The sequence below is a fragment of the Fistularia commersonii genome, chromosome 31, assembly GCF_037954325.1.
Source record: "Fistularia commersonii isolate RoL2024-O1a breed Wild chromosome 31, RoL_Fcom_v1.0, whole genome shotgun sequence".
NCBI classification, from domain to species: domain Eukaryota; kingdom Metazoa; phylum Chordata; class Actinopteri; order Syngnathiformes; family Fistulariidae; genus Fistularia; species Fistularia commersonii.
The window spans coordinates 11454489-11481490 of NC_141314.1; the positions used below are offsets into that span (position 1 = coordinate 11454489).

The following is a 27002-nucleotide window of genomic DNA, read 5'->3' on the forward strand; positions in this document are numbered from 1 at the left end:
TTATTAATACTGACAGGACAACAGTCGTGATAAATGAATATTTAATCACAGGCCCGTTCGCCGCGCTCGCTCGGCGGCGCAGAGGTGTCGAAAAGCCCGATCGGCGAGTCGTGACGAACAATACGGGATTCGGGGCGCCGGCCGCGAGGGAAGAACCCCTCCGCTCGGGAGAAGTCGTCTGATGCGCGGAGGATCTCTCGGATTAAAAGGGATCACGATTAATAAACATTAGAAGATATTAAGGAACATTACTGCCTGTTACAGTCGACCTGGTATAGTCGGTCGATGATCCGTCTATGCCATCTGCACCTACACGACTCTTTTCTCTGATCCACGCCGCTATTCTCTTCTCCTCGGCGAACCCCCTCCTCACATGGACTCGAACTCGTCGATGCGCTGCTTGGTGTTCCCCTGGCGGATCTGCCGGAGGGTCTTGTATTTGTCGCGGCCCGCCTTCACGTTCTCGGCGTGGATCAGGTCGTTGGGGGTCTTCTTGCTCTCGTCTATCGCCCCGGCCAGCTCGGCGCTCAGGAACTGAAAGAGAGCGCCGACGCAAAGTGAATGACATCCTCCGAGGCTCCCGGGGATGCAGAAGATCCCCCCAATCCCGATCTGACACCCTCTATTGTCCGGAGTTATTAAGTTCCTTTTTGTGTCGAGAATTCTTTGCAACATCGCGCGCCGTTTTGTTTGGCCGGGAAATGGGGAAAAAAAAAAAAGAATATTCCAGTATTAATAAGCTCCGGCGAGGCCGTGATACCCCTCCCCCTCCCCCTCCCCCGCCCCGGATGAAACCAAATCAGAGACGCCGTACCTGTCCTGATTGTTAGCGACACGCAAGGTCTCCGATGGGGTTTTAACTGAGCATTTGCAAACAGAAGAAGAGGCTCTCCGAGAAAGAAAGGAAAAGTAGGACTCCGACCAGCGGCGCATTGTCGGTCCAAAGACGTGGATATTTGCGTGCGATATTCCAGACTTGGTTTTGAGGGGAACATTGGGTTTGGATAATGATCAGTAAAAACAACATAAAAAAGGGGAAAGTGAAGCAAGAAGAGGAGGCGGCGGCGGCGGCGGCGGCGGCGGCGGCGGCGGAGTGAGCCGTCCATCTGGTGAGGAGCCGAACGCCTCCTCGCCTCAAGAGGGCGGCGGGATACACACCGTTATTTATGACATTGATTACGTTGAGTGGGTTCGATAATCACCCGGGCGGGCCGTGCAGGACGGCAGGATTTATGGTCCTGCCATCGGACTCATTTCACAAGAGCGACAAATGCGTAGCCCCCCCCTCCTCATACACACACACACACACACACACACCAAGACCCGGGTCCGGCACCCCCGCTGGCTGTCGGTGGCCGGCGTGCAACGGGTCGGGGGTCGGCCGTCACGTGTCCCGTTGCTCGGAATCAGCCTTCGGAGAGAAGACGGGTCTGAGGGTTGCTCCTGCCCAACATCCAAACCAGGAAAGAGCAAACTGCCAGCGGCTGAGGAACATGTCATGTTTGCATGAGGTGATAAGTCACGGCAACAAGCGGGGCTGAATCATCCGGCCCGTCCGTCCAGCCTGCGCCGGCCTCCGGAGGAGACAATAAAACTGTAATTTACACTGTTTGTCGAAGGCTTCGGGGCAGAGGAGGCCTTTGAATTCGGAGAAGCGAAAGACTTTGCATCCCGAGAAAAGCATGTTATCGTTACGATATCTCCCCGCGTGGCAGATAAAGGTCCTCCCGCATCCTCGGCCCGTGTCTGAATGACCTTTTCCCAGATTAGCATTACGCGCTGATTGCGCAAACGTCGACGCTACGTGGATTGGGTCCCATCCCGGAGTGAACGCGAGGTCGGAGGTCGCCGGGTCACGACCCGTCTCCGGAGAAAGTTGGACGTTAATTCGTCTCCGAGATGTGGAGCGGTCTCTCCGAGGTGCGGCCGTAAAGGTCGTCGGCCTGTCGGAATGATTGGGATTCAGTATTTGAGACGTCGTCCCTTCAAATGCACGTTTATGATCCGGTCATTTCCTGATTTAGGCGTTCGCGCTCGCCGCCTCTCCGACCCGTCGCCGGATGACCTCCGACCCGACGGCGAGGACATCGGATCCGCGCGTTACCTCCCGCCACTTTATCCGTTTAACCCTACCTTCAGGTTTTTCTGCAGCCTCTGGTTCTTGTGGGCCTCGGTCAGGCGCTCCTCCTCGCTGCGATCGCGCACCGTGCCGGGGGACGTCAGCTCGGCGCTCGCCTCGGCGCTGCTCTCGTCCGTCTCGTCGTGATCGTGGAGGTGAGGGTGGGTCGACTCCTGAATGTGGACACCCATGAGTTTGGTCTTCAGCTCCTCTTTGGTTCTCTCCAAATCAGCCTCTACCATCATCGCCTAACAACGGACAGCGGGGCAGGGGTGCACCGTATTGAGAATCGTCGCACCTTCAACAAACGCACCACAGGATGAACGACAGGTACGACTCTAAATGAGGTCGGGAGTTCTGAAAAATAAGGGTCGGCCTCGGCTCGCCCGGGTTTGTCACTTTAACGGCGTCTCCGCTCATCTTCGATTCATCCTCCGTCTCCCTCGCAGCCCTTTCATCAAATTCTCACCCTTTTCTGCCATCTTAGCGCCTCCTCGTCCTTTTTCTTCTTGGCATCTTCCAGCTGGGAGATCTTAGAGGTAAGCTCCGCCAGCTCAGTGGCCTGCACACACGTGCACACAAATGGGGAGGGGGTTAAGGCGGCTCCCGATTTAAGGTCACAGAGCTCCGACGGCGAACGCGGCTGTTACGAGGAATATCTCGGGTTTGGCGCGGCTCCTTTTTACCGGTGCGCCGGTGAGCCACGTCCACCTGGAAGCTCGCAAACGTATGGAAAGTTACATCACCGTTTGCTGCTGCTTTGAGCTGGTGTCAGGACAAAACAGGTCAGAGGAGCGGAAACACTGCGGCACCTTCAATAATCTTATACCTACAATGTAATGAATATTCATTCATTCATTCATTCATTCATTCATTCATTCATTCATTCATTCATTCATTCTCCTCTTCCACGGAGAGTGTGGAAAAGAGGTGAAGAGACGGTCCAAGCAGGTTGGAATGGGTGGAGAAAAGTGTCAGGGGTACCAAGAGATAGAAGACTATCGGCCAGAAGGAAAGGAAAGGTGTACAAGACAGTGGTGAGACCAGAGATGATGTTTGGACTAGAAACTGTTCCAATGACCAAAAGACAGCAGGCAGAACTAGAGGTTGCAGAGATGAAGATGCTGAGGTTCTCTTTGGGAGTGACCAGGATGGAGAGGATCAGGAATGAGTCCATCAGAGGAACAGCACATGTTAGATGTTTTGGAGAGAAGGTCAGAGAAGCCAGACTGAGATGGTTGGGTCATGGACAGAGGAGGGATAGAGAATATATTGGTAGACGGATGCTGGAATTGGAGCTGCCAGGCAGCAGGTCTGGAGGAAGACCAAAGAGAAGATTTATGGACGTGGTGAGAGAAGATATGAAGGTAGTTGGTGTGAGAGAGGAGGATCCACAGAAGAGGGTGAGATGGAGAAAGTTGACTCGCTGTGGCGACACCTGAAGGGAAAAGCCGAAAGAAGAAGAAGAATTCTCCTCTACCGTTTCGCCTGCAGGCTGGGTTGCTAGGAGGCGCCCTATCCCAGCTCCCATTGGACGAGAGGCGGCGTTCACCCTGGATCCATCACAGGGACACTTCTGGAGACCCTTCACTCACTCATTCAGGTCAAACACTCACCCTCTCACTCATATCCTACAACCACTAGCATAAAACCCTCTCACCCATGTTCATTTCAAAACTCAGCCACAGAAACACTGATGATTCAAAGAGATGACAAATTAACTCATTGTGTGTTTGTGTGTGTGTGTGTGTGTGTGCGTGCACGCATGCACCTCTCTGTGTGTATCTTAATTGGCCGTCACTTAAATCAGCCCAAAAAGCTTTAATAAAAGCTGCTTGTCTTCTGGCAGCCTGTTCCGCCGGCTCTCAGGAGAGGAGCAGAGGAGCAAAGTTCTCCGGAGCCTCCAAACCCTCCAGACCTCAGACCTCAGACCTGACCCGTCTTCAGGGAGACGCGGAAAGAGCCCACCAATCAATGACTTCCACGTACTCTAATCCCGAGGGTGTTGGGGGTGTTTTCAGAGGAGAAGACTGCGGAGTGTGAGGAGTGACTGCCGACTTCCCGGTCAGAAGACGCAGCGATCGGATCTGAGCGCCGGCCGGGCAGAGGTGCACTATGTTCATGTACCAAGTTCTCCTGGTTCCTCATCTGGGTCTGGGACTGCTGCAGCAGAGCCGCCTTGGCCTCCACGGCGGCCCGGCGGTCCATGTCCAGGCTCTCGGCCTCCTCCTGGGCCAGCGTCCTCTCCTTCTCCAGCTCCAGCGCCCTGCGGGTCTGCTCCTCCAGCTCTGAACACGCAACAGGCGTCACGGAGAACCTCCGACAATGAGAAGCGCTTCTTTTCATGCTCTTAAAACCGCAAAGAATAAAAGTGAAGTCGAGAAACATTCGCATTCAGAAAGTTGTCAGACCATCCTGAGCTCTCTTTGTCTGCTCCTCAATCTGTCTCAATCTCTCCATCAGCTCCATGGTCTCGCGAGCAATCTTCTCTGTTTCCTTCTCGGCGTTTTCTCGCTTTTTTTTCTCGCTCTCCAGCAGAGCCCTGACAGGAGAATTGTGCATAAATACACATCCGAAAATAAAAAAAAAAAAAAAAACCCTCGATCCCCGGCGGTTATTTGTTAAAGTACAGAGAACACACTGTAAACTGCGAGAAGAAAAGAAGCCCCCGTCATCTCTCCCAGACTTGCCTCTCCATCTGCCTCTTGTTCTTCTCCTCCCTGGCCTGGGCTTTCATCTGCTGCACCTCAATGGTGTCTGGCTTGCGTCTGCGCATGTACAAGTCGTGGTTCCCCATGCACAGCGCCAGGATGCGCTTGTTGATGCGAAGACGGGGCACGTAGAAGATGAAGTCCTTCAACGCAAAAAACCCACAGACGGTCAACACACCATTCGAAGGAAAGATCTAGATCAGAAACTACCCGTCCTGAAGGGGTCGGTGATTCTGAAGTTCCCGTTCCTCGGTTTACAACTCGACCCCCAAACCAGGCCGGTGATGGCGCCCCTGCTTGTATCCCGGGTCGTGCCTGACAGTCGACCTCCGCGCTCGTGACCAGAGATCGGACAGAGGTAAGATGGATTTTTGGGGATTCGGCGTCCGGCACGCCGACCTGGCAACCTTTCGGCCATGCGGACGAAGCAGTGGAGGCGCCGGCGCTACTTTGTTTTGTCGGTGAAAGGACAAAGCCAGGAGTGATGGCAGGAAAGACCCGAGGCTGAAACTTTCAAGAAGAAAGACCAAGATGGCCGCCGGAGGACGGCGTTACCGGGAGAAGGCCAAAGCGCAGAGCTCCTCGTTCCGAAGAGCAAAAGGCAAAATCAGCGAGTCGCCGTTTCTGTGACGTCTATCAATAGGTCGGGACAGGAACGCATCTCCCCGCCGCCATCTGTTCGGAAGCCTGCCGTTCTGTTGTCATCGGGGTCACCGGGTCGCCGACGGCGCCAGCCCTCGGGCTTGGGGGCCACCTCAGATTTCCATGAGGCGCCGGGCATTCCCCGAATGCAGGCCCTCTTTCTATGCTCGGGTCACCATGCGTCCGACGTATTGGGATGCAAAACATCCACGAGACGGTGAGTTAGTGTCCTGACATCACTACGCCTGGCCCGGCCCCAGGCCCGGGCCCGGCTCCAGGGCCGGCCCCGGGCTGCTGTCAGCACCGTGGGAACATAAGCTCGCAGTTTGACAAACGAGTAAGCGAGTAGCATTCGGCTTTTATGACCTCGGGGCTCTGGGCTAAACTTGCTCCCACCCCAAACCCCCCCTGAAACAAAAGCACGAGGCGGCGATTACTGTGACGGTCTCCGGTGCATACCGGAGATTTCTTGTCAATGGGCTTGATGACAAATTTCTTATCGTTGAAGGAAATATTTCTGATCTCGCTCCAGGGAAAGCCGATCTTCGGAGTCATCCTGTAAAACAAAGGTACGGATCGCGGTCATTTTTTTTTTTACACAGAGTACGTCGGATGATTCAAATAAATCTGTCGGTCTGAAGCACCGGCAGATCGATGAAAGGACTAACTTTGTGCGATCGCAGCTTTACGTTGTGGAAGATTTACGGTAAATGTGGGACGTGACTCTCGATCGCTGTATGTTTTTCTGGAATTCCCATCATATCCGGTCACGCTCGCACACACATCCATGCGATTTAGCCGGCGGGTCGGCAAACGTCCGTCGACACCTTTGACCGACCGCCGATATGGCCTCGCTAACCGTCCGACCGGTTTTCTCGTGCGCTATCCGGCTCACTCGGGACCTACTTGTCTTTCTTGTCATAGATATTGAGGCCCAAGGCGTCCACCCCCAACCACAGCTCGGATCCTTTCTTGTTCTTGATGCAGAAGTAGTTCACCCCGTACATCTCCAGGTCCTGGGCTATCTTCAGGTACTCCACCATGGCATCTTCCCTGTGGAGCCGAAGGAAAATTGCGATGGGCTACAGACCAACTGCTCACAGGAGAGCGGTTCTAGCTTTGGAAGTCGGAGGATACCTCAGCATTCCCTTGTGCTCTTGGTGCCACACCTGGATCCTTTCCTCCCACTGATTCTTATTCAGCTTATGCTGCTCTAAAACCCTGGTTTCATGAGAAGAGAGGTCGCGCCGTTGGAATTCAGATGACGGAGCAAAGTGAAACTTTTCTCCCGCAGGACCCACCTTTGGGGCAGCAGCTTCTCTCTCGTCAGGTATCCCGGCACATGGTAGTCCTTCCTGTAGTCTCCGTGTTTGACCTGAACGGCGTACGAGGCCAGAAGCACGGCGGTCTCCGGCGGACAGTATATGTCGTCATTCAAGATGCTTTCTTTCACCTGAAAGGCAGCGTGCAGAGGATACGTTTCGTCGGGGTGGCGGCATCCGACTCGCGGCGTCGGGATGCAATCGTGTGGTTCGGAGGTTTCCGGAGGTTATCTGTTTTCCTGTGAGCGCGTAATCCCGTGAGCTTCATTAGGTGGGTGAGTCATTGTGAGACCTCAGCTGGGGTAGTTATAGGAGGCTCAGCTTTTGTTTTGATTGAGAAACCGTATTTATCTTTGCATCTGCAGGGTACAGTCCTTACATAAGGACGCATGAATTATTCAGCGATTCCAGACAAAAAGAAACCCGATACGGATTGGAGATATATCATGCGACATAATTCAGAAAATGATCTCACCGCCGCGATCCCTTTCGAAGCGCCACGCATCTCGCGCAAACATTAATGTCTCACCTGGAGGAAGAAGAGTCGCTGCGTCGCCTCCTGGATCAGCTCATCGGCGACGTCCTCGGGGTAGAACTTGGCCCTGAACTTGATCAGCAAAGGGTTGTCCCTCTTCACATCTTGAGCCGTCACCTGCCGGCAGACCCACGCCAACGACATTCTTTCACGCCCGTTCCGAAATCAGGAGGACGGATTTGCATCGACCTCACCCTCTTGTTCAGCTTCAGCCAGGTGGAGAAGCCTTTGCTGTCCTGATACTGCAGGCCGAAGAACCAGGTCTCTCTCAGCCCGATGGTCTTCACGATCTAAACATCATACAGCGTCATCACACACCCGGGCGGGTCCTGCCGACCGGCCGGCTCGGCTTTCAACGGAACCCGAAGTCAAGAACACCGTTCGCCTCGGAGAACGTGACGATCTCTGCATAGCATGTTCTGTCCCCGGAAACCTCGACCTCTGTTTGGAAAAGGCCGGCCAAGACCATTCTGCGTCGGCGGGAGGAAAAACAAAGCGCGTCCGAGTTTCTGTTTGTGCCACTTAGTCTACCTGATCGAAGAGCTGCTTGCCAGTGGTGCTGGGCAGGATGGCAAACTCCAGCTCAGCGTCCATGGTTGTGACTCTGACATTTATCTGCCGGAGAAAAACAACAGGGGAGGGGGTCCGAGAAGATCGTCTGTGACACGGTCCGGAAGGCGAGGAGGAGCATGAAACGGGGGAGACAGGGACCACTACTCATTTGGTTCTTTAAAAGCAACGGTACATTTGGGGGTTGGTTTACAGCAAAATGACCAAAAAGAGTGTTCTTACATTCTTCTGTTCAACCAGGAGCATCCAATCACAAGATGTTGGTGGGGACTACAATCAAGAAATGAAGCCCACAGTATATTTTAGATTGAGCCGACGACACCGGGTTCACTCCATGATGCACAGGTATGAACTACGCCCGTCGCTCTCGCTCGAGGCTATCAGATTGGACTTGGGGTGTAAGTTATGGCTAAGAGCAGAAAAGGCGCCGGGGCCGGATGGACTCGCCGCGTTCACCACGAGAAAGACGCCGCCGGACGTAATAATAACAGCGGCAAGAATCTATAAACGGTGATAATAAAAATGAAATTCATAATAATAATCATTATCGGCGTCATACCACACAGTTAGCATCGACGCAATGTACACGGAACCGTAGCTGTCAGGCTTTAGCGTTAAAAGCAGCTTTACGCTAGGAGCCGTCTCACATGACTCCAACCCCGGCCACCGTATCGAAACCGCTCAAGCCTCACGTCAAACCTCGTCAAATCAACGTGGACGCGCTATCAAAACGGAAGACGCTCACGCCGAGAAGCTGCTACTCACCGTTGACATTTGTATTTCTGTAGTTTGCGGCTGAAAGACTTCTTCAGAGAGGCGTCCGTAGTAGCCCTTTTCTCTGCGGAGTCATATGAGACCGCTTGCAATACCAACAAGGATTAGACTGGATGAGAATGGACCATTGTGCTGGTCCCAAGTACCGCTCTCTTATTTAATCCAATGGCATCCCGGGGCCAACGCGTTTCCAAAGGCCGGCCCACATCTGAGAACGCTTTTCTCCTTCAAATCATCAGATTTCGCTGGTGGCTCACACACACCTGCGGCACCAACGCCGCTGGCATTTAATGCCGGACCCGAAACTTCAATATCGTCGCGCAGACACCGAGGAGCCGTGGGCTGAAGCATCTGAAGTCTTCTGCTACCTGATAGCGAATCAACAAACTGACTTTAGAAGTCTCTGTTGTTTCTGAATTCACACCCGGCGGCGCAGCGGTTAGCGCTTCCGCCTCGCAGCGAGAAGCTCCCTGGTTGGGGGTCTTCCTGATCGGTGTGGACGCTCCGTGTTCTCCACGTGTCTGCGTGGGGTTCCTCCGGGTTCCTCCCGTGGTCTGAACACATGCAGGAGGTTCGCTGGAGACCCTGCGCTGTCCAGACGTGTCTCTGTGTGTGAATGAGTGAGAGGATGTTGCGTTTTGAATGAATGAATGTCTTATGTCGTATTTTAGAAACTTAAACCCACCCAAACAGCCCGCCGTCCGTTTAAACGACACGACGATTCTTGAAAGATCTCGTGCAATTGAAAAACAAACAAACAAACAAACAAACCAATCTTGTGGATTTGTTTGGAGTCTCAGGCTTAGAGAAACATAATTTACATCGATGAGAAGTGTGTGTAACACCCGTCAGCCGCCGGCCCCAGGGAACGCGGGCCGATCTGTCTCCTGTTTTGATGGATATTCAGCGATTAAGAGCGATAGCAGCTGGGTTGCGAGCTAAGCACCGCGTTTATTATGTAACTTATAATATCATCTCCACCGCGATAATGTCAGTCAGGAACGGGAAGGATTGAACTTGAATGGACGCCTACGTCAGCGCGCTCTTGTAGGGAGGGAGAATATTAAAGTCGCCATTCGCGACGCGTGTAATGAGACTGCAGGGGACGAACGAACCCGCCGGGATTTTTGAAAAGTTTGATTGGCAGTTACCGGATGACCTTTCTGAGAAGGAGCGCGGCGTGGACGGCTTCGCGCGGGAATGCTGAGGCGGACGCAACGTTTCCTTTCAGGCGTTCTACACCAATCGCTCCACGCCGCACGTACGAGCTTCACGTTTTTATCAAAGTGGCGATAACCCCACATTTGCTGATAATGATTATCGACGATGATTCCATCATCGGTGATCACCCGGCCACAAACACTTGTTTGCGATATTAACAAAGTGCAAAGATAAGGGAATAAATCTTCGCCTATGATAAATGTTATTTATTAACAGAATTGAAATGCATGATGACGGCAGCTTTATTCTCCTGACTGTACTCTGCACCGGTGCTCCGTCCGCTGCACAGGTGACGGCGTCTCTTCCTCTTCCCTGCAGGTGATGGTGCAAGAGCGCAGAAGAGACCCAGGGTTCGAGTCGCTGGAGCTGATTCTCATGCAAATCAGTGCATCTGGAGGAGAAGGTCGCCTCTCTGCAGCCTTTAAGAAGGACTGAACTCGAATTAAACAGGCTGCAGCACAGTGACACCTCCAGCCCAGCCTCCATCTTCATCAGTGTGTGTGTGTGTGCAGAGGCATCTCCTGTGACACACACACACACACACACACACACACACACACACACACACACACACACACACACACACACACACACACACACATCACGCGTGGCCACGGGTCACGCTGCGGACGCGCGCTCCCGTGCGCGCCCCCGCCAGCTATTGTGTTTTTATCAACAAGAGGAGACCACCGTGGCCTCCTGGCGACAGCTCGCAGAGAAGAGGCCCCGCCACCATGACGGACGAACAGGAGATCATGTGCAAGTTGGAGAACATCCTCGAAGTGCGGTAAGGACGGAGCCGCGGACACGCACACGTCCGCGGATTCTCGTGCCCGCTCGGTCCCCGGGATGCTAGCGCTAGCCAGCCGCCCGGCAGCTCGGCTCCGCTTTTGTTACCGTGTTAGCACGCTCAGCTAGCATTAGCCGGTGGTCGCTAGCTAATACCTGCTTTTCTTAAACAGTCGAAACCCACGGCGGAATTCGGCTGGCGTCCGACAAGTTCGTCAGGGAAGCGCCTCTGCTTGATACATAAGTTTTAACGACACATTCACACTCGTTAAGGCGCACGTCGGGATTATCTACATTCCAGATGTGAATCAACCAAACGCCAGATGTGGGCTGCTAATGATGGCTGAGGCTGAGCTAGCTCTTTAGCTCTTTAGCTCTTTAGCTTCTTAGCTCCTGAGCTGCTGTCATGGGCTCCCTGAACACCTCTGGGAGAAGGACCGCTCTTGTTTCTGTCAGGAAGGAACAGATGCAGAGACTGTATTAAACATTTGCATTATAATGTTGTTGTTATTAAGCTGTGCCATTCTTTTCCTTGGCTGCAGTAACTGTTATAATTGTTGCTAGTGCAGTGGGGTCCCATATTTTCATTGGACCCGGCTACAGGGATAATAAAGATAACGTCGCAATGATTTTACAATTGTACGTTTTTTTACAGCTTTGGGACGATTTGTGCCATTTAGAACTTGCGATCTCAGCGGGGAGATAGCGTATCTCTTTTTTGCTGGAAGATAAACGTCTCGTTTCTCCAGGAACAAGACCATCCAGATGCAGAAGATCAAGTCTCGTCTGAAAATCGAGTTCGAGGCCCTGGAGTCGGAGGAGAAGCATCTGAAGGAGTACAAGCAGGAGATGGATCTCCTGCTACAGGAGAAGATGGCACACGTAGAGGAGTTGAGGCTTATCCACGCAGATATCAACGTGGTAGGTGGGGTCCATGACCAGATATGGTGGCGCCAAATGTCTGGATTTTATACCAGCTAATCTCAACCGCGCGCCCTCAGATGGAGAGCACCATCAAGCAGTCTGAAAATGACCTGAACAAGCTGCTGGAAACAACGCGTCGCCTGCACGACGAGTACAAGCCTCTGAAGGAGCACGTCGACGCCCTGAGGATGACGTTAGGTCTCCACAGACTCCCCAACCTGAATGAAGAGGAGGAGAAACTCTCCCTGGAGTGAGTGCACACAACACACAGCGACAGCCCCGTGATGCAGCGCCACGTCGTGGTCGGGGTTTTAAGAGTACGCGCGGCATTAATTCATTTCTTTCTGAATCACAAGAAAGAAGACAAAAATGCGGGATTTGAAAATGAGCTAAAGATACTGAAAGATGATCAGAATACTTTACACGAGTGGCGAAAACAACTGTGCTTTAGAGAGATCTGGCCCTGCATCAGGCTGCCCATCTGGATCCCCTTCCTCACCTCATTTATGAAGCACATCACAATCAGTGCGGGTCAGGCTCTCGTCTCCCGCGTCTGCCAGACCTCTTCACACCTCCGGCTCTGCCGACCGGGAAAAAAAGGCTGGTGGAAGTGAGCTCTCTAAAGTTTCAGAGTGTCCTTTTTCTTAAACTACCATAAAGAGGGGCTGACAGGTAGCTGAGCTGCAGCCGCCGGAAACAAAACAACTGTCATCCACCGGCGGTTACTGGCCGGTAAATTATCTGCCGGGTCGTCTTGGATCTTCTTGGTTGTGACTTTGAAAGCGGGGTTTATGGATTTGCACGGAAAATACCAGTAATAACAAAGAATTAGAGATCAATACCTGATTGCTAGTGTGTAGTTAGAATATCATATATGACCGTTTTTTTTTTTTTTTTTAAATAAACGATGGAAAATACATTATTAATATTAACTATATGTATTGTTAGTAGCTGAATCTATATTATCAAGAAGGAATTTCAGTGAATGCCCTTTTTAGGAGCAATAACTTTCTCTGAATTAGACGGTAATCCGTTTTCTGATCGGTCCCAAACGGACCAGCCCGCACGTTTGATCGCGGTTTGTCCGAGCCTTCTTCTCTAAACTCCATTAATGTGATAAAGAGGTGTATTTGAGAGAAATCTCTGCCTCGCTGACAGCCCTCCGTCCGAGGCCACGCTCACCCCTTGTCCAGGCGGGAGCCGTCTTCCTCTCCCATCCTTGGCGACGTTCTCTCGTGCTCCTGAAAGTCGAGCAAACTTTGTGATTTACCGCCGCCGGTTTCCTTCGGCGGACGACACCTGTCACAAAGACGGACCGAAGGGATATTCAGAACCCATCGTCACACGTCCTGTTCTCCGCGAGCAATTCTCCCGTAATTTTACCTATTAGCGAAAGCCCACTGTAATTGTATTCCAAGGTGTGATGGAGCAACTTCCGAGTGAATCAAGTCACACCTTCCGGTCCCGCTGGGTGTTAGGTACATTTTCGAATATCCTGTGAGATTGATATATCAGCACATGATGAGCACCCCGTGCTTCCCTAATAGCCGGGAAACCAGCCTGAAATATTAACTCCCGTCAAATCAGGGCTGAGAGAGAATTGATTCTGGGTTCAGCCCGGTGGATGTGAGGAGGCGCCACGCGCCACGCGCTACTGCCGGCCTGGAAAACAGCCGATCGCGATCACGGGAAATACGGGTCATTAAATATGCTCTATGAATTCACAAAGTTCTTAACCTATTCCAAATCTATTTTAAAGGAAAGCAGATAGCATAATGAAACGGGATATTTTCTGTAAATGGGCCAGCCTGGGATAAAGTTCAAGGCTAAATTTCTTTCAGCGGCTCCCCCCTGCCCACACACAGCAACCGCCGTGCATGCAAACACTCTCATAATGACGGTAGTTTAGCTCAGAGCGCCGTATTAAAGAGAGCGCGCGAGCTTGACCGCGGCGCCTTAGTATTCAGGTGTGTGTCCGTGTCCCTCCTTGTGCAGCGTAGATGCAATAATCTGTCCTGTGACATGGTTCCCCAGCGCTAAATCACAATCACAGCTATCCAGGTTTTTGCCCGTCTCTGCCTTCGACAGTTACTTCGAGAAGCAGAAGGCCGAGTGGCAGAAGGAGCCGCACGAGCCCGCCATCCCAGAATCCCTCGCTGCCGCCGCCGCCGCCGCGCAGCAGCTTCAGGTGTCCAGGAAGCAGGACGCGCGGCAGACGGCCACCTTCAGACAGCAGCCACCGCCCATGAAGGTACGGCCCTGCTTCTCCACCGCGGACACGTTAGCGGCGTCAGGTCCACACACACACACACACACACACAAATACAGTGTGAACGCTGTGGTTCAGTTTCTCCTCATACTTTGCTCCCGCTGCTCTCGCTGGACTTCGGCTGTTATTAAGAGTTTTAGTGATTTCAAAGGTGATTTATTGCTGATTCTATTCAACGTACCCCTCCGTCCCCTGAATTTGACAAACAGCTGCATTTGCTGAAGAAAAGAGTGAAAACAAGCTTTCAGCTGCGACAGAATGTTAGGTTCCTGTGTGGCCCTGGCAGGAAGAAACGACTCTAGATAAACATTAGACGGTGTTATGACGTCGTGTCAACTGGACAGAGTATCTCTCCCGGCTGCTGCTGGCTCCTCGCCCTGTTTAGCCAACGACTGCTCAAATTGATTTTCGTCGAAAAAAAATAAATGAATAACTCTCAAATCAAACAAGGGACCGGTTAATGAGTAGTCGGAGCGCTTCCAGTTGAGCCGCCGCCGCCGCGGATTCGGCTGTGCCAACAACAACTTTGTTTCCACTTATAAGGATCACAAAGGATTTATCATGCTCGCCATCTCCGCCCAAACACGCGCTCACGTCCAGCGGGAGCTGCTCCGTCCTGCTGGGACTCGCTGCTAAAGGCTGCTCTGGAAAAGCAGAAGGTCTCCCCGTGGCCGGGATTGGCTGATTGGCTGATTGGCTGATTGCTGTGCCTGCTGTCGTCCACATTGGCCCCATTTACAGAACATATATATATATATATATATATATATATATATATATATATATATATATTATATCCCAACTCTTAAGTGGCCGTCGGAGGGTCCTTGTTAGCTTACATGAAGATCCAGCACCGTGTGTGTGTGTGTGTGTGTGTGTGTGTGTGTGTGTGTGTGTGTGTGTGTGTGTGTGTGTGCGGGCGTGCCCTAAATGTCTCCTCCTCCCTCCAGGCATGCCTATCCTGCCACCAGCAGATCCACCGTAACGCTCCCATCTGCCCGCTCTGCAAGGCCAAGAGTCGTTCTCGCAACCCGAAGAAACCCAAGAGGAAGCCGGACGAGTAGACGGCGGTCCTGGTGGGACCGAGGCGGGCGGAGGGGACGGGCCCGCACACTTATCCCAGCTCGGCCGTACTCTGTAAGATGTACGGCCGAAGGAAGGAGGTCGGCGCTTCGGGGCGGCCGAAGCGACTGACCGACGATCACTCGACGTAAAAGTACTGTTCATTATGTGTCAATGAATCTGTTTGATTTCCCCGTGCTGTGGAAAAACGTAGCCGTATGACTTTTTATTAGTCCTCGACCATGTAACTGCAATAATAGAAATGTGATTCGACGTTATTTTGTCCATGACGCAATAGATTTATTGCTTTTGATATTGTACTGTATTTTCTAACGCTTATTCCTCATTATTTTTTAATGCATGCAGGCTTCCGTCGTCGTCCGTTGTGTACGTTTTCCGTGTGGATGTAAAAGTCCAATTTTAAATTGCAACCCTTAAATGTTTACAGTGTTCGGGTGACCGCCAAACTGGAAGGATACAAACGGCCGAAGGCATTCGCTTTGAGACGTGTTGTGTTTAATACACCGACGAGACAATAAACGGCTGTTTTTGTAGCCGACGTGTTGCGGTGTACTTTTTTGGCGCTTGAGATAAAAGAAGAAGCGTCGATCCCCCGTCGCCCGCGCCGCGCACAAGGACGCCGGCGACGTACGGATGCGTTTACGTGGAGCCGTCGGGCGGACGGAGCCGGCGTGGGGACGCAGAGGGGGATACGTGTGACTCCGCCGCACCGCCGTCTCTTTCATTGTATAAATACGGGGCCTGTCATGTCTGCAGCTATCTTGTCTGGAAAAGGACAGCGAGGTCTTGCTAAATGAGTTCCTTTAGTGTTTTTGTCACAGTAACCCCACATTTCATCTGTTGCCAGGGCAACCCCACGTTCCTCAGTCGTCGCCCAGGCAACCGCAGGTTGCTGTGACCTGCATATTTCCACCAAATAGTTCCTCCCGAATCCAGCGAGGGGCATCAGAGGGCTTTGATGATTTGGCACAAACTCCCCTAATGCTGGCTCCTGAGAGGGGGAGGCTCCGGTGTGTGTGTGTGTGTGTGTGTGTGTGTGTGTGTGTGTGTGTGTGCGCGCCTGAAAACTTTGGACAGAAAATATGTCCTCAAGCCACGGGGGATTGTTTTCCGTCTCCTCTGCACAAGCCGTGTGTGTGTGTGTGTGTGTGTGTGTGTGTGTGTGTGTGTGTGTGTGTTTAGTCTGCGGGGCCGGAGCTGTGTCTCCCTGCCCCTGATAAAGGCCTCCAAGGCCGGCGCGGCGTGTCTCCGCTCACAGCGGCCGCAGACAGCCGGCCCCCCGGAGCCCCCCCTCCCCGCGGCCGGCGGGGGAACACAAACAACCCGCCGAGGCGCACAAATAAGGCGTGGAAGAGGCCGTGCGCGTCCTTCCCCTCCTTATCTGCCCCGGGAGGCTTTGATCCGCGGCCTGATACCAGGCTGCCCGGGACCTTGAGCGGCCCGGGGGCGGTGACGGCGCCCTCTCAGGCTGCCCCACCTGCCGCAGGTACCGGAGCCTCCGGGGCCTCCGGAGCCTCCGGGGCCTCCACCTCCGCCTCCGTCCCCGCGGCCTCCCTCGCATCTGAAATCAGCAGGCGGGACGACCTCTACTTTGGCGGCCGGAGCCGGAGAGGCCGCGGGCCGCCATGTTTTCACCGGCCCTCTTGATCGGCGCCTGCAGTGGTGGCGGGTTGCTAGCGCCCTCTAGTGGCAGCAGGCGGAAGCGCATCAACAACCTCAACCACAGACACAAACAACAAACAATAACAAACAACAGCCAGAACGCCACGCCTCTGTGTTTGCCTGCTGCTCAGCCGAGACACTGGGATTATTATGGGATGTCAGCATAGTTGGTGGTGAAAGCGTAGCTATTATGGGATGCCGAAACGCTGACAGCATCCAAATCGCGATTATTATGGGATGCCGACACGGTGACAGCGTTTAAATCATGATTACTATGGGATGGCAACGCAGTTGCTATGGTATTCACCATTAACCATTATGGGATGCCATGAGTGCTGACATCAAGATCATGATGGGATGTACTAACAATCCCAGCATTACAGTCAAGATAATTATGAGATGTCAAGACAGTTACAGCCATGAAGACACAAATATTATGGGATGTCAACGGCTGTTGAAATTGCGGATACTATGGGATGTTGAAACAGCAACGGTGTTAAAATCACAGAAATTATGGGATGTGAACACAGCGTTTAGCTCATGATCAGTATGGGATGTCAAAACAGTTTCAACCATTGGATGTCAGCACAGCTCCAGCCTTCAAGCCCAGTAATGACACTAGTAATATTTATATATATAGTCAAACAATAATAACACTAAAAAGGCAACATCCAGTGAAATGCACGAGGCTTATAGGCACATCAGTCAACAGTCACATCGGATCAAACTGAATAAATCATAAAATAAATTCAATTGGGGAAACATCCTCCTCTCCCTCGGGGGATCAGGACTGTGTGTGTGTGTGTGTGTGTGTGTGTTGGGGAGGTGTTCAGACAACAAGGACGAAAGAAGGAAATAAATAGCGACCCATGAGCAGGGAGGACGGAGGTGTAACCGGGTGAGTGTCGCGTGTCCATCATCTCGCCACCCTGCGGACACATGACACCCGTGACCTGCAGATGCTGCTTCCCCCCCGCCAGTGCCGTCGTTTGTTTGGCACCGTAAAGTTTGGCACCGAGGCCGACGCCGGTCATCGCGGCACGGCCGATGGTCGGGATTCCTGACGTCAGAGGTCACGGCGTCCCGGCGGAGCGTCAGCTGGCTCGCCGCTCGGACCGAGCTTCTGGCAGCCGCGCAGCTGACGCTCCGTGAAATGGCTGCCGCCACGTGCAAGCGGGGGCATGTTGTGATGGCGGGCCCCCAAAATAAACCTTAAAGTGAAGCCGGGGCTGTCACTCACACACACACACACACACAAACACACACACATCTTTGCTTCATTTGAGGACAAAGAAGAAAATAACACACACACACACTCCAATCAGCGGTGGTGTTGCGCTGCTATCACCTTTCTAATTATAAACCTGCTTCCACCATCCAAGAATGGAAGTTCAGCGAGGCCCATCTGTGGCCTAAAATTAGCCCCCACCCCCTGCAAGAAGCTCCCCGGCCCCTCACTCACACACACACACACACACACACACACACACACGATACAGCATGTCCTAAGAGCCACAGCTCCCGGAGCATCACACACTCCTCGGAGGAGCTCTGCTTCCACGTCGCCGGAAGGCGGTGGCTCGGAGTTCCTCTGTGAATCTCCTCAGCGGCCGAGGTGAGTGTCCCCGTTTGTTTGCCCCGTTTGTTTGCCCCGTTTGTTTGCCCCGTGCACGATTTTAAAAATGTCTCGTGCGCAGAACGTCCACGCCGGCCTCACACGACCGGCTCCTTTTACCTGGACCCCGTCGTCCGCCTGCGCTATTTTCCCGCCGTGCGATAGAGAATTCACGTTGAGAAGGCGCTGCCAGGACGACTTACATTCAAATACAAAAATCACGGGGAAAAAAAACGAGCCGGAATGACAGGATTGCGTTCCGCCGGCGGCCGATCTCACCCTCTGCAGCCTGGCAGGGAGGAGCCGGGACGCGCTCCAGCCCGGGGTCACGTCGCGGTTCTGGGCCGAGCTGTCGACATGAGTTTGATGGACATCTCCAAGATCTTCTCGCTGCTGCAGCCCAGGGAGGAGGACGAGGACAACCATCGGTGTCAGGCTCTGAACAAGGCCGTGAGCGCCGACGACGCCGGGCTCCTCTCCGAGCTCCTGGCCCAGGAGCGTTACAGGAGGTCCATCAACGCTCGCAGCGGATGGGGGGTGCCGGTGACGCCGCTCCGCACGGCCGCCGCTCTGGGACACCTGAGGTGCCTGGAGATGCTCCTGGATCACGGTGCAGAGGTGAGACCGTCATCTCCGGCCCCGCCGGTCGGAAGAACACGTCCTGGCTCAGGAGCCGAACTCCTGCCACTCCCGGAAAGAGGGCTTCTTCTGTCCGGCACAAACATCTAAACCACTTCCATTTTTAACTAGATATTGGCATTGACATGAACGTTAGTTTAATGCGAATTCATATTAACCCTCTCAGGCTCAAATTAAGTTGTAGTCGCAGGAAACATCTGATATTTGGCTGTCGCAAATCTGCAACATCTGCCTGGAGAAGGTTAAGGATGGGATTGTATATACACAGTTTTAGTTCATATCGATAAGTTTCTGAAAAAATCGAGACATAAAACCCACCGGTGCATGCGCCGGTAAATTCACAGAGCATTTACGTGCACTGCGCATTGGTTAGTTTCCATCTGTGAAGATCTGCTTCTCCGTCTCAGCCGTCACTTAAGATAGCGGACGCTTAAAATGCAAAGTCAGGTATGACAGATAAGCACCAATATGTCTGGAGACGGTCCGGCTGGTTCAAGGAGGGAAAATAGAGGAACTGGAGAAGAAAATAAACGAAGGAAAACAAATGAAATGAAGAAAAAACATGAAGACAAAGAAAAGGAAAATCAATGAAATGAGAAAATAAAAAAGAAAATAGAGGTGCTATGAAAAAAAAAGGAGAAAATAAAGAAAAAAATTAAAATAAGGAATACAAAAAGAAAATGAATGAAATAAAATTTAAAAAAATGAAGGAAAAAGAGAAGAAATAAAATGGAGAAAATAGGAATAAAGAAAACAAAGGAAATGAAAATAAAGGAGAAAATAAAGAGGAACAATAAAAAAATAAATTCCTTCCTTCTTCTTTCCAGTGTTACTTCCTAGTAACAGTTCAATGTCTTATTGATTTGGCCAAACGAGACCAGAATGACGAGATCACCTCGATCAGCCTTTACGGCACGCCGATCCCACATCCAGGACGGTAATAAGGTGTCAAGTGAGACGGTTTAATCAAACGCTCGCCAGCAGGACAGCATCGTCCCAGTTCCCGGTTCCGTCCGGAGCTTCTAAGGTGACCAAGGTGAGGACCGTTCTCCGCTGTTTCCCTGCAGATCGACGGCCTGGACGTGAAGGCCCAGACGCCTCTGTTCACGGCCGTCAGCGGCAAACATCTGGACTGCGTGGTGGCCCTGCTGAAGGCCGGCGCCGACCCCAACGGCAGCCCGCACAACAACTGCTCGCCGGTTCTGACCGCCGCGCGGGAGGGCGACGCGGACGTTCTCCGGGAGCTGCTGCGGTTCGGAGCCGAGGCGGACGTCCGGCCCAAGGTGCCGGACTGGGCCTCCAACGCCACGGCCTGCAGGGGGCCCCTCTACATGTCCGCCGTGTACGGACACCTGGACTGCTTCAAAGCGCTGCTTCTCCACGGGGCCAACCCAGACTACAACTGCACGGATGAGAAGATGCTGGCCCGGATAAAGCAGCCCGAGACCGTCCTGGAGGTGTGTCTGCGCTACGGCTGCGGCGCCGAGTACGTCCAGCTTCTCGTCGACTTCGGGGCCGACGTCTACTTGCCGAAGCTCGTCGTTGACAAGAACACCAAGCAGAGCGAGGCGCTGGGGCTCCTGTTCAAGGAGCGAGGTGAGTACTCGCCGCGGCCCGCCGCCTCCTCCGGCTCGCCCTCGCCTTCAAACATCTCAACGTGTCTTCCCGCCAGCTCGTCCCAAAACACTGATGTCCCAGACTCGCCTCGCCATCCGAAGACGCCTGGCCTTCGCCGCCAAAGAGCCTGCCGTGGACAGTTTGGACGTTCCTCTCCGCCTCAGGAACTACCTGAAGCACAACACCTCGGACCTGGCGTGACGTCGAGGGCGAGCGGCAAACGTCCGCCCTCGATCCCGCCCGGGCGGGTCGTTTGAACCTTCGCTATGAAGATCTGAGTTCGTGAAGTGTGAGGTATTAGTCGAAGGGAAGCGGCGAGCGGCACGGGTGTCCTGACCTCCAACAGCGGGAGAGGACGTCCTTGAAGGTGCGCCACCAGGACCGTCCACTAGAGACCACAGTCACGCCGCACATGGAGTGGAGTCTCCTGCCGCAGCTCCTCCCTGCACGGGCTCGGGGAACTTCCCGTGGAGTCACGGGAAGCTCCAAGCATTCAAAGTGACCTTTAGAAAACAACCTCGGCAGGGTTCCGTCAAGCGGGCAGAAGACTCTGGGAGAACTTGCGTCGTCCTACTCGGCGCTCCTTGTGTCCGGGGTTCGTTTCCCCCGGCGGCTTCCCGACGAGGGCTCCTGGCGTTCTTGTCCTCACGCCGCGGTTCGGACCTTCCCCGCTTTAGCCTTCTGCCGCCGGGGCCGGGGGATCGCCCGAGAGGAAACGCCGTCACGCCACGGGAAATAAAACACAATGCTCTCGGTCGCGCTTCGACGCCTTCGCCCATAGTTCTGTAGGAGGTTTTTATTTTCAACAAAAAGTACAGCTATATCTGATATGGATTCATTTTTACAGCGAAGTACAACATATTCCCAGTGCGTCTTATTACATCAAAACATATAATGTACATACAGTTGACATCTCCACTCTCCCATTCACAGTTTCTGGATTGAATAGGCATTAAGTTTCATCTCTACAACAAATAATCAAACTCAAAAAAGGCCAGCGAGAAGAAAAAAAGAAAAGAACTAAAAGATGACAAACGTTTGCATGTGGTGACAAAAATCGATGCGAACTGCGAGTAAATTGTCCGCGATGGGCAGAAAGTCCAGCGCTCGAACCCGGATGGTCATTTACAATGGATCCGAACCCGGGCGGCCGGTCCGGAGAGCGGCTCGCGGAGACCGTGAGACCCTGACTCTCGTGGAACGGATCGGGACCGCGGAACCACGGAACCGACCGCGACCGCCGCTCCCGTGGCGCGAGAAGGCGTGCCCGCGTACCCGCCGACCCCGGAGCCACGGAAAAACCCGGCCGCCTCGGCTCGGGAGCGCGACCCCGCGGGGCCCTCAAGATCGGAGCGGCGGGTAAACCAGTAAAAACAAACCCCGAAATACACGGCAGTGGAAACACGGGTGGCCGAGGTGCTCATATTTAACACTGCCTTCAATAAATACACATGAGAAAACTATTTGCAGTCCAATCATTGCACTTCCAAAAGGATCGCTTTCAAACATGAGCGTGGTGTGAATTGTAATGAAGTGCCGCACGTGTGTGTGTGTGTGTGTGTGTGTGTGTGAGCACGCATGTATGTGTGTGTGTGTGTGTCCTCAGGATTATGTTTATTTTTAGCTCATCCCCAGAGGTTTTCGCATTTATTCAGCTCCACTACAAATCTACTCACAAACACCCGCCACCGGTGCTAAACTCCTATTTGGTTCGCTGTAGAAAAAAAAAAAAAGAAAAATAAAGATACCCGTTTTTGCCTCCGCAGTCGATGGCGTTCTAGAAACAACCAGAAGGAAACGCTCCAAGGGTTTTGCGAGAACGCCGGCGCCTTCTGCGCGACCACCCTCACCTGGACGGCGAGCGACGGAAACACGAGCTAATAGAGCGCGGTGAGAAGGAGACGGGCCGACCGGGAGGGGGGTGACGGCATGAGTGTGTGTGTGTGTGTGTGTGTGTGTGTGTGTGTGTGTGTGTGGAGGGGGGGGGGGGACACCCCCTCCCCCCAACCCCACCCCCCGCCCACTGGAAGATAAATGAAACTAAACAATCTGTTAAGAGTTGTCATAAGTCTCATGCAAAATATCGGATGCCACGAGCATGCATTTACCTGTACTGAGGTCGACAGCACGCTAGCACTGGAACAACATTCGTCTCCAACGCAAAATACCAATATCCAAATATATGATCTGTCCTTTTTACAGTATTTACAGTGTGTAGCTGATAAAGTTAAAATAGATGACTCTTTTTTTTTTATTTTATTTTATTTTTTTTGAGTTCGTGGTTCACCGTTAACGCACGTCCAAACGCGTCACCTAGCTCGACGAATGGAAACTAACGCGCTCTACTCTATATTCAAATCAAACCGCCTCTCGCTGCGTTTGAATAGATAATAAAAGGAACTCTAGAAGTGTCTAAACATCTCAAATAAGAATTTCACGTCGTCTTGTGCAATAGAGTTACTGCTATGCGAGTGCGATAAGAGTACGACAAGGTGTGTGTTCAAAGTGTTTCAGTCAGACAGCACGGGATCTACTCACACGGAAAAAAGGCCTGGTCACCGGAGTTTTCTGTCCGAGCGTCTCCGGTGCACGGCCAGGCTTCCCGCCGTGCACCGGAGACCGAGAGAGAGAGACAGAGAAAGAGAAAGAGAGAGAGAGACACTTGCAAGTCCAACACCGAAGGGAAAATACATGACCAATTCAAATCAGCGCATGAAACGATAGAGAATCACTAGTGGAATGCTGGAAGGCACTGTTAAGATAGCATCTCTCTTCTCCGCAGCACGACGGGCCCGCAAGTGCACGTGATTGTGTGTTTTGTGTGTTCACCTGCATGCTTGTGTGTCTGTGTACGGGGGTGGGGGGCGGGGTGGGGGGGGGGCAAGCTCAGGACCTGAGGTTAGCATGGCCTGGAAATCCCAGCGGACGAGGGAGCGGAGCTTCCCGAGCCGTCTCGGCGGAGCCTCGGGACGCCTCGGACGCTCCTCCGCTGTTCTTCACTTGAAAACCAAACGCAAACGAAAAGGAAACCGGCGGCGGCGGAGACCTCGTCACAAGGCAAAGGAACGCGGAGTCGCGTCGGGGAAAGCGATGATACGGCAGGATGCGCAGGTGGTCGCACCGTGTGTCCGCCGGATGACGATCGAGATGTTCTTCTGGGTCTTGTGGTCAAAATGCGATCGCCGGTCGTGGTCGGTTGTTGCGGTTACATTCCCTCTGTAGAAAAGAACAGTCGCCCGCGGCTTTTTCTCCAGTCTGGCGTCGGAATGTCGGTCTGAATCCGGGTCACGGCAGCTCCAGGGTGTTTCTCGGGTCCACGGCGAGCCGCGGTCGCTCTGGCGGCCACGATGCCGACCCGGACCCGCAAAAAGACGGGGTAGTCCGCGTGAATCCATCGGAGCAACGTGCCGACCGACTCCGGCTCCCCGCGTTACCCGAACCTCGAACCTCCCGCCCTCGCGCTCAAGACGGACCAAGAAGGTGCTTCTCGGACCGGGACCTTCAGTATGCCGGGCCGTTCCCTCCGTACGCTACGGGCAGGTGGATCCGCGGAGGTAGGCCTCGTTCTTTCAGAGAGACGAACCAAAACGCCCGGTGAGCTGCCAGCACAGTGCTACAGGGGTGGTCTCGGGGGGCGGGAGGCGCTCTGACAGGAGGCAGGTGGACCGTGGCGGGCCTATCTCCCGCGCCCAGCTGGTTCACCCGAGCGGCCAGGCGCTCCGGGAGAAAAAAAAAACCAAAAAGACAATAAGCGGCCGACGGCTCCTCGGTGCGACGGGAGTGGAATACCCTGTCAAAACGCTCGGCGGAGAGGATGTAAATATTCTGTTGATGTTCCCAACTAGCCATTTGTTCGGAAAGCACGACTTTGCAGGTGGCTGCAGAGATAGAGGAGGCGGGCAGACACCGTGACCGTCGAGATCCGGCGACGAGAGGGCTACGAGACGCGGGAGCGCGACGGAGGACGGCGACGGAGGGGGGTCCGGGATCGGGGGAAGATGGATGGAAATCAGAAGCGACGCCGACGGCCGGGCCCGACGGGTCCTTCGGACGCCATTCCTCGTCTTATAATCTCACATTCACAAGAATGCAACGGGCAATCTCACGTAGCAGCGCGGCAAGATCTCGGGACACAATCGTAAGCACGGGGACGGGACCTGGCTTCGGCGCGCGGTGTTTCTCCAGGTGAAGGGATTTAAAAAGAATGGAAATAAAAGTCATGAAATCAAACAACAATCTCATGAAACCTCAGAACATTCAGATGGCGCGGCCGCGGCTGCTGCCGAGCCCGGGGGGGGGGGGGGGAGGAAGCAGTTCATGACGGTCGGACTCGTCCGGAGAAGCGCGGTGACTAAGAACGTTACTAACATACATGAATGGTGAAGTTTCTCTTATAATTTTTAAAATCCAAGTCTTCAGTCCTCTTGCTGCTTCTCAGTCACACTCTGTATTAACATTGGTCCTTAACACTGACGTCCCTGGCGCGCGCGTGTGTGTGTGTGTGTGTGTGTGTGTGTGTGGTTTGTTGTATTTTCTTCATCATAGGACACCATAATCCAGTGTTTAGTGCTTCTAAGAAAAAATAGCTGGTCCTTCAGAAGAGAGTCTCAGGAGTATCTCTATTTCTTAAATGGAGCTAATCTACTAAAATTTTGCCAGAAGGGAGCCTGGCCTCTTTTGGATTGACTGAATTCAAAAACCTCTCCTTGTGCCATGTCCTCCGTTACCTCATACTGCCCCGCACTGAGGGGGTCCTGCGGGGGCGGGTATGAGGGGGGCGTGCACCTGTTTACACCTGGGAAAGCAGGTGCAGAAGAGCGAGAAGAAGGTGGAGGCGGAGGAAGGGGTGGGGGTGGAAGGAGGGGCAAAAGAGGCGATGCAGGGCACAAAGCGAGAGAAAGGAAGGGAGGCAGAGCGCAAAGAGGAAACACCGTAAGTATTCCATCCCGCCACCCGGCGGGACTGCACAACATCTATTCATGCTCCAACAGAAAAAAAACAAAACAAACCAAAACAAAAAACCAGGCAGACACACATTCAAATGAGACCTCGCCGTTAACATTCCTGCATATTAAACCGGAGAGGTGACACGGTATGATCGTACGACGGCGGCTGAATCGGACGGGAAAGGAAGAAGTCAGCTCTAGCGATGACACAAGGGGGGAGCGGAGGTGCTATTCAATCAAACTCGGCGCCGCGCGCACGGGACAACCCCGAGGGCGCCGGGGCGACGGCCGGGCGTTTGAGCCACGGACGTCGTTCTCCCGCAGAACGTTTGTCTGAAGAGCACCCTCGACACTCGAAGAACACAAAGAGCGGCGAAAATAGAGCCAAAAAGAAAGCCGTTAATATGCATCGGACTAGGAGCTAGGATGTCGTCGGCCTACGGTCTACAAGCATCACAACTACGCTAGTGTCGTTGGAAATCAGATACGGTCAATAACTGGGAGATGAAATAGTCAAAAGTTGCCATGGCATCTCAGAAAAAGACCTCTTTTGTCGTGGGTATTTTGCTTTTGGCACTTGGAAGAAGGTGGTTAGAGCCACCGGTGTTAGCGGAGCCCGTTTATCTCGGAGAGCCCGGTTAGTGCTCGATGGACAGATTGGACGGCGAGCGCGTGGCTCCGACGCCGGCGTCAATCACCGCGCCTCCCCAATGCTGCTTAGCAGTTGCCATGGCATCTTATTGTGCTAGCGCTAAGGAGAACTCCAGAGCATATACCTTTATCATTTTCAAACCATGTCCATACAACATGGCCCTCTTTCTCAAGATGAAATCTATAAATGAATCTGAAATTCAAGAGAGTACTTCACCTTGTGCCAGCCATGTACACATACAGCACTTAGAAACACACAACATTTACTTCTGACAGACATCTAGAGGGATCCTAATGTCAGAGAGAACAATCCAGCAGTGGTTATTGGTCATTAATACATTCATGGATGGTCATGCTCATCGTGGAACTGGCAAGAACATCAGTCAGATGTGGAAACGTCTAGCCTAGCGACTACCAAAGGGTGATGCCAGCAGTTCTGACACGCCGGCCCTCTGTCGGCGGAGAGCCGGCCTCTCCGAAGGCTCGTTTGACAAACGTCCCGGAGGACGCCGGCGGCCTGTTAGCGCCGTCGCTCGGCTCCGTCACGCTTTATCACGCGGTTCGCGGCGACCGGTCGAATACCGGCGCCGTAAGCCGGGAGGGATCGGGTCGGCGCCGCGGTTTCGGCCGTGACGCGGCGGACTTTGGCGCTCCACCGCCGAACCGCTTGCAAGTTGGACAGAGGACCCGCATGTGGCGCACACTGCTATCACCCTTCAAATCAATACTTCATGCAAACAGCCCTCTGTCTTTTCATTGATGCTTATCAGCTGCTTTTGCTGCGCGCGACCGACTCCGAGGAGATAGCCAAGGTTAGATGGCGAGAAAACGCGAATCCGTTGCGCTTCCAGCGCCGTCGTTCGGTGACCGTCTCGTCCGCGGCGTCGACGGACAATGTTAGCAAATTTTTTTT

General features: G+C 53.2%; 4 protein-coding genes across 11 annotated transcripts in view; 2 read left to right on the top strand and 2 right to left on the bottom strand.

Annotated features, from left to right (window-relative positions):
• Positions 1-8786, bottom strand: msnb (moesin b). 3 transcript variants are annotated; one of them, XM_086178761.1, is made up of 15 exons: positions 8665-8765; positions 8122-8169; positions 7861-7944; positions 7524-7619; positions 7324-7446; positions 6774-6925; positions 6610-6693; positions 6379-6525; positions 5932-6028; positions 4810-4973; positions 4531-4661; positions 4247-4407; positions 2589-2681; positions 2134-2292; positions 1-534 (listed from the first exon to the last, which is right to left on the bottom strand). In XM_086178761.1, the coding sequence occupies exons 1-15, from the start codon at positions 8671-8673 to the stop codon at positions 370-372; spliced, it is 1713 nt and encodes a 570-aa protein (XP_086034887.1). In that variant the 5' UTR covers positions 8674-8765; the 3' UTR covers positions 1-369. The 3 variants fall into 3 exon arrangements, with proteins under 3 accessions (XP_086034887.1, XP_086034885.1, XP_086034886.1); XM_086178759.1 differs by having other exon boundaries at positions 2134-2367; XM_086178760.1 differs by lacking the exon at positions 8122-8169 and having other exon boundaries at positions 2134-2367; positions 8665-8786.
• A 1588-nt stretch (positions 8787-10374) lies between these two features.
• Positions 10375-15492, top strand: zc4h2 (zinc finger, C4H2 domain containing). 2 transcript variants are annotated; one of them, XM_086178763.1, is made up of 5 exons: positions 10375-10681; positions 11433-11604; positions 11685-11857; positions 13669-13858; positions 14827-15492. In XM_086178763.1, the coding sequence occupies exons 1-5, from the start codon at positions 10629-10631 to the stop codon at positions 14938-14940; spliced, it is 702 nt and encodes a 233-aa protein (XP_086034889.1). In that variant the 5' UTR covers positions 10375-10628; the 3' UTR covers positions 14941-15492. The 2 variants fall into 2 exon arrangements, with proteins under 2 accessions (XP_086034889.1, XP_086034890.1); XM_086178764.1 differs by having other exon boundaries at positions 10412-10681; positions 13696-13858.
• A 2579-nt stretch (positions 15493-18071) lies between these two features.
• Positions 18072-21509, top strand: asb12a (ankyrin repeat and SOCS box-containing 12a). The gene is made up of 4 exons (XM_086178762.1): positions 18072-18236; positions 18525-18854; positions 19943-20471; positions 20548-21509. Exons 2-4 carry the CDS (start codon positions 18594-18596, stop codon positions 20691-20693), a joined length of 936 nt encoding a protein of 311 aa, XP_086034888.1. The 5' UTR covers positions 18072-18236; positions 18525-18593; the 3' UTR covers positions 20694-21509.
• The window catches only part of LOC147215901 (spermatogenesis-associated protein 13-like), a 41386-nt gene continuing 35654 nt past the window's right edge, over positions 21271-27002 (bottom strand). For all 5 annotated transcript variants that reach the window (XM_086178755.1, XM_086178756.1, XM_086178753.1 and 2 more), the window contains one exon: positions 21271-25287. In XM_086178755.1, coding sequence (XP_086034881.1) covers positions 25112-25287 — 176 coding nt within the window. In that variant the 3' untranslated portion in view covers positions 21271-25111. The remainder of the gene's footprint in view (positions 25288-27002) is intronic.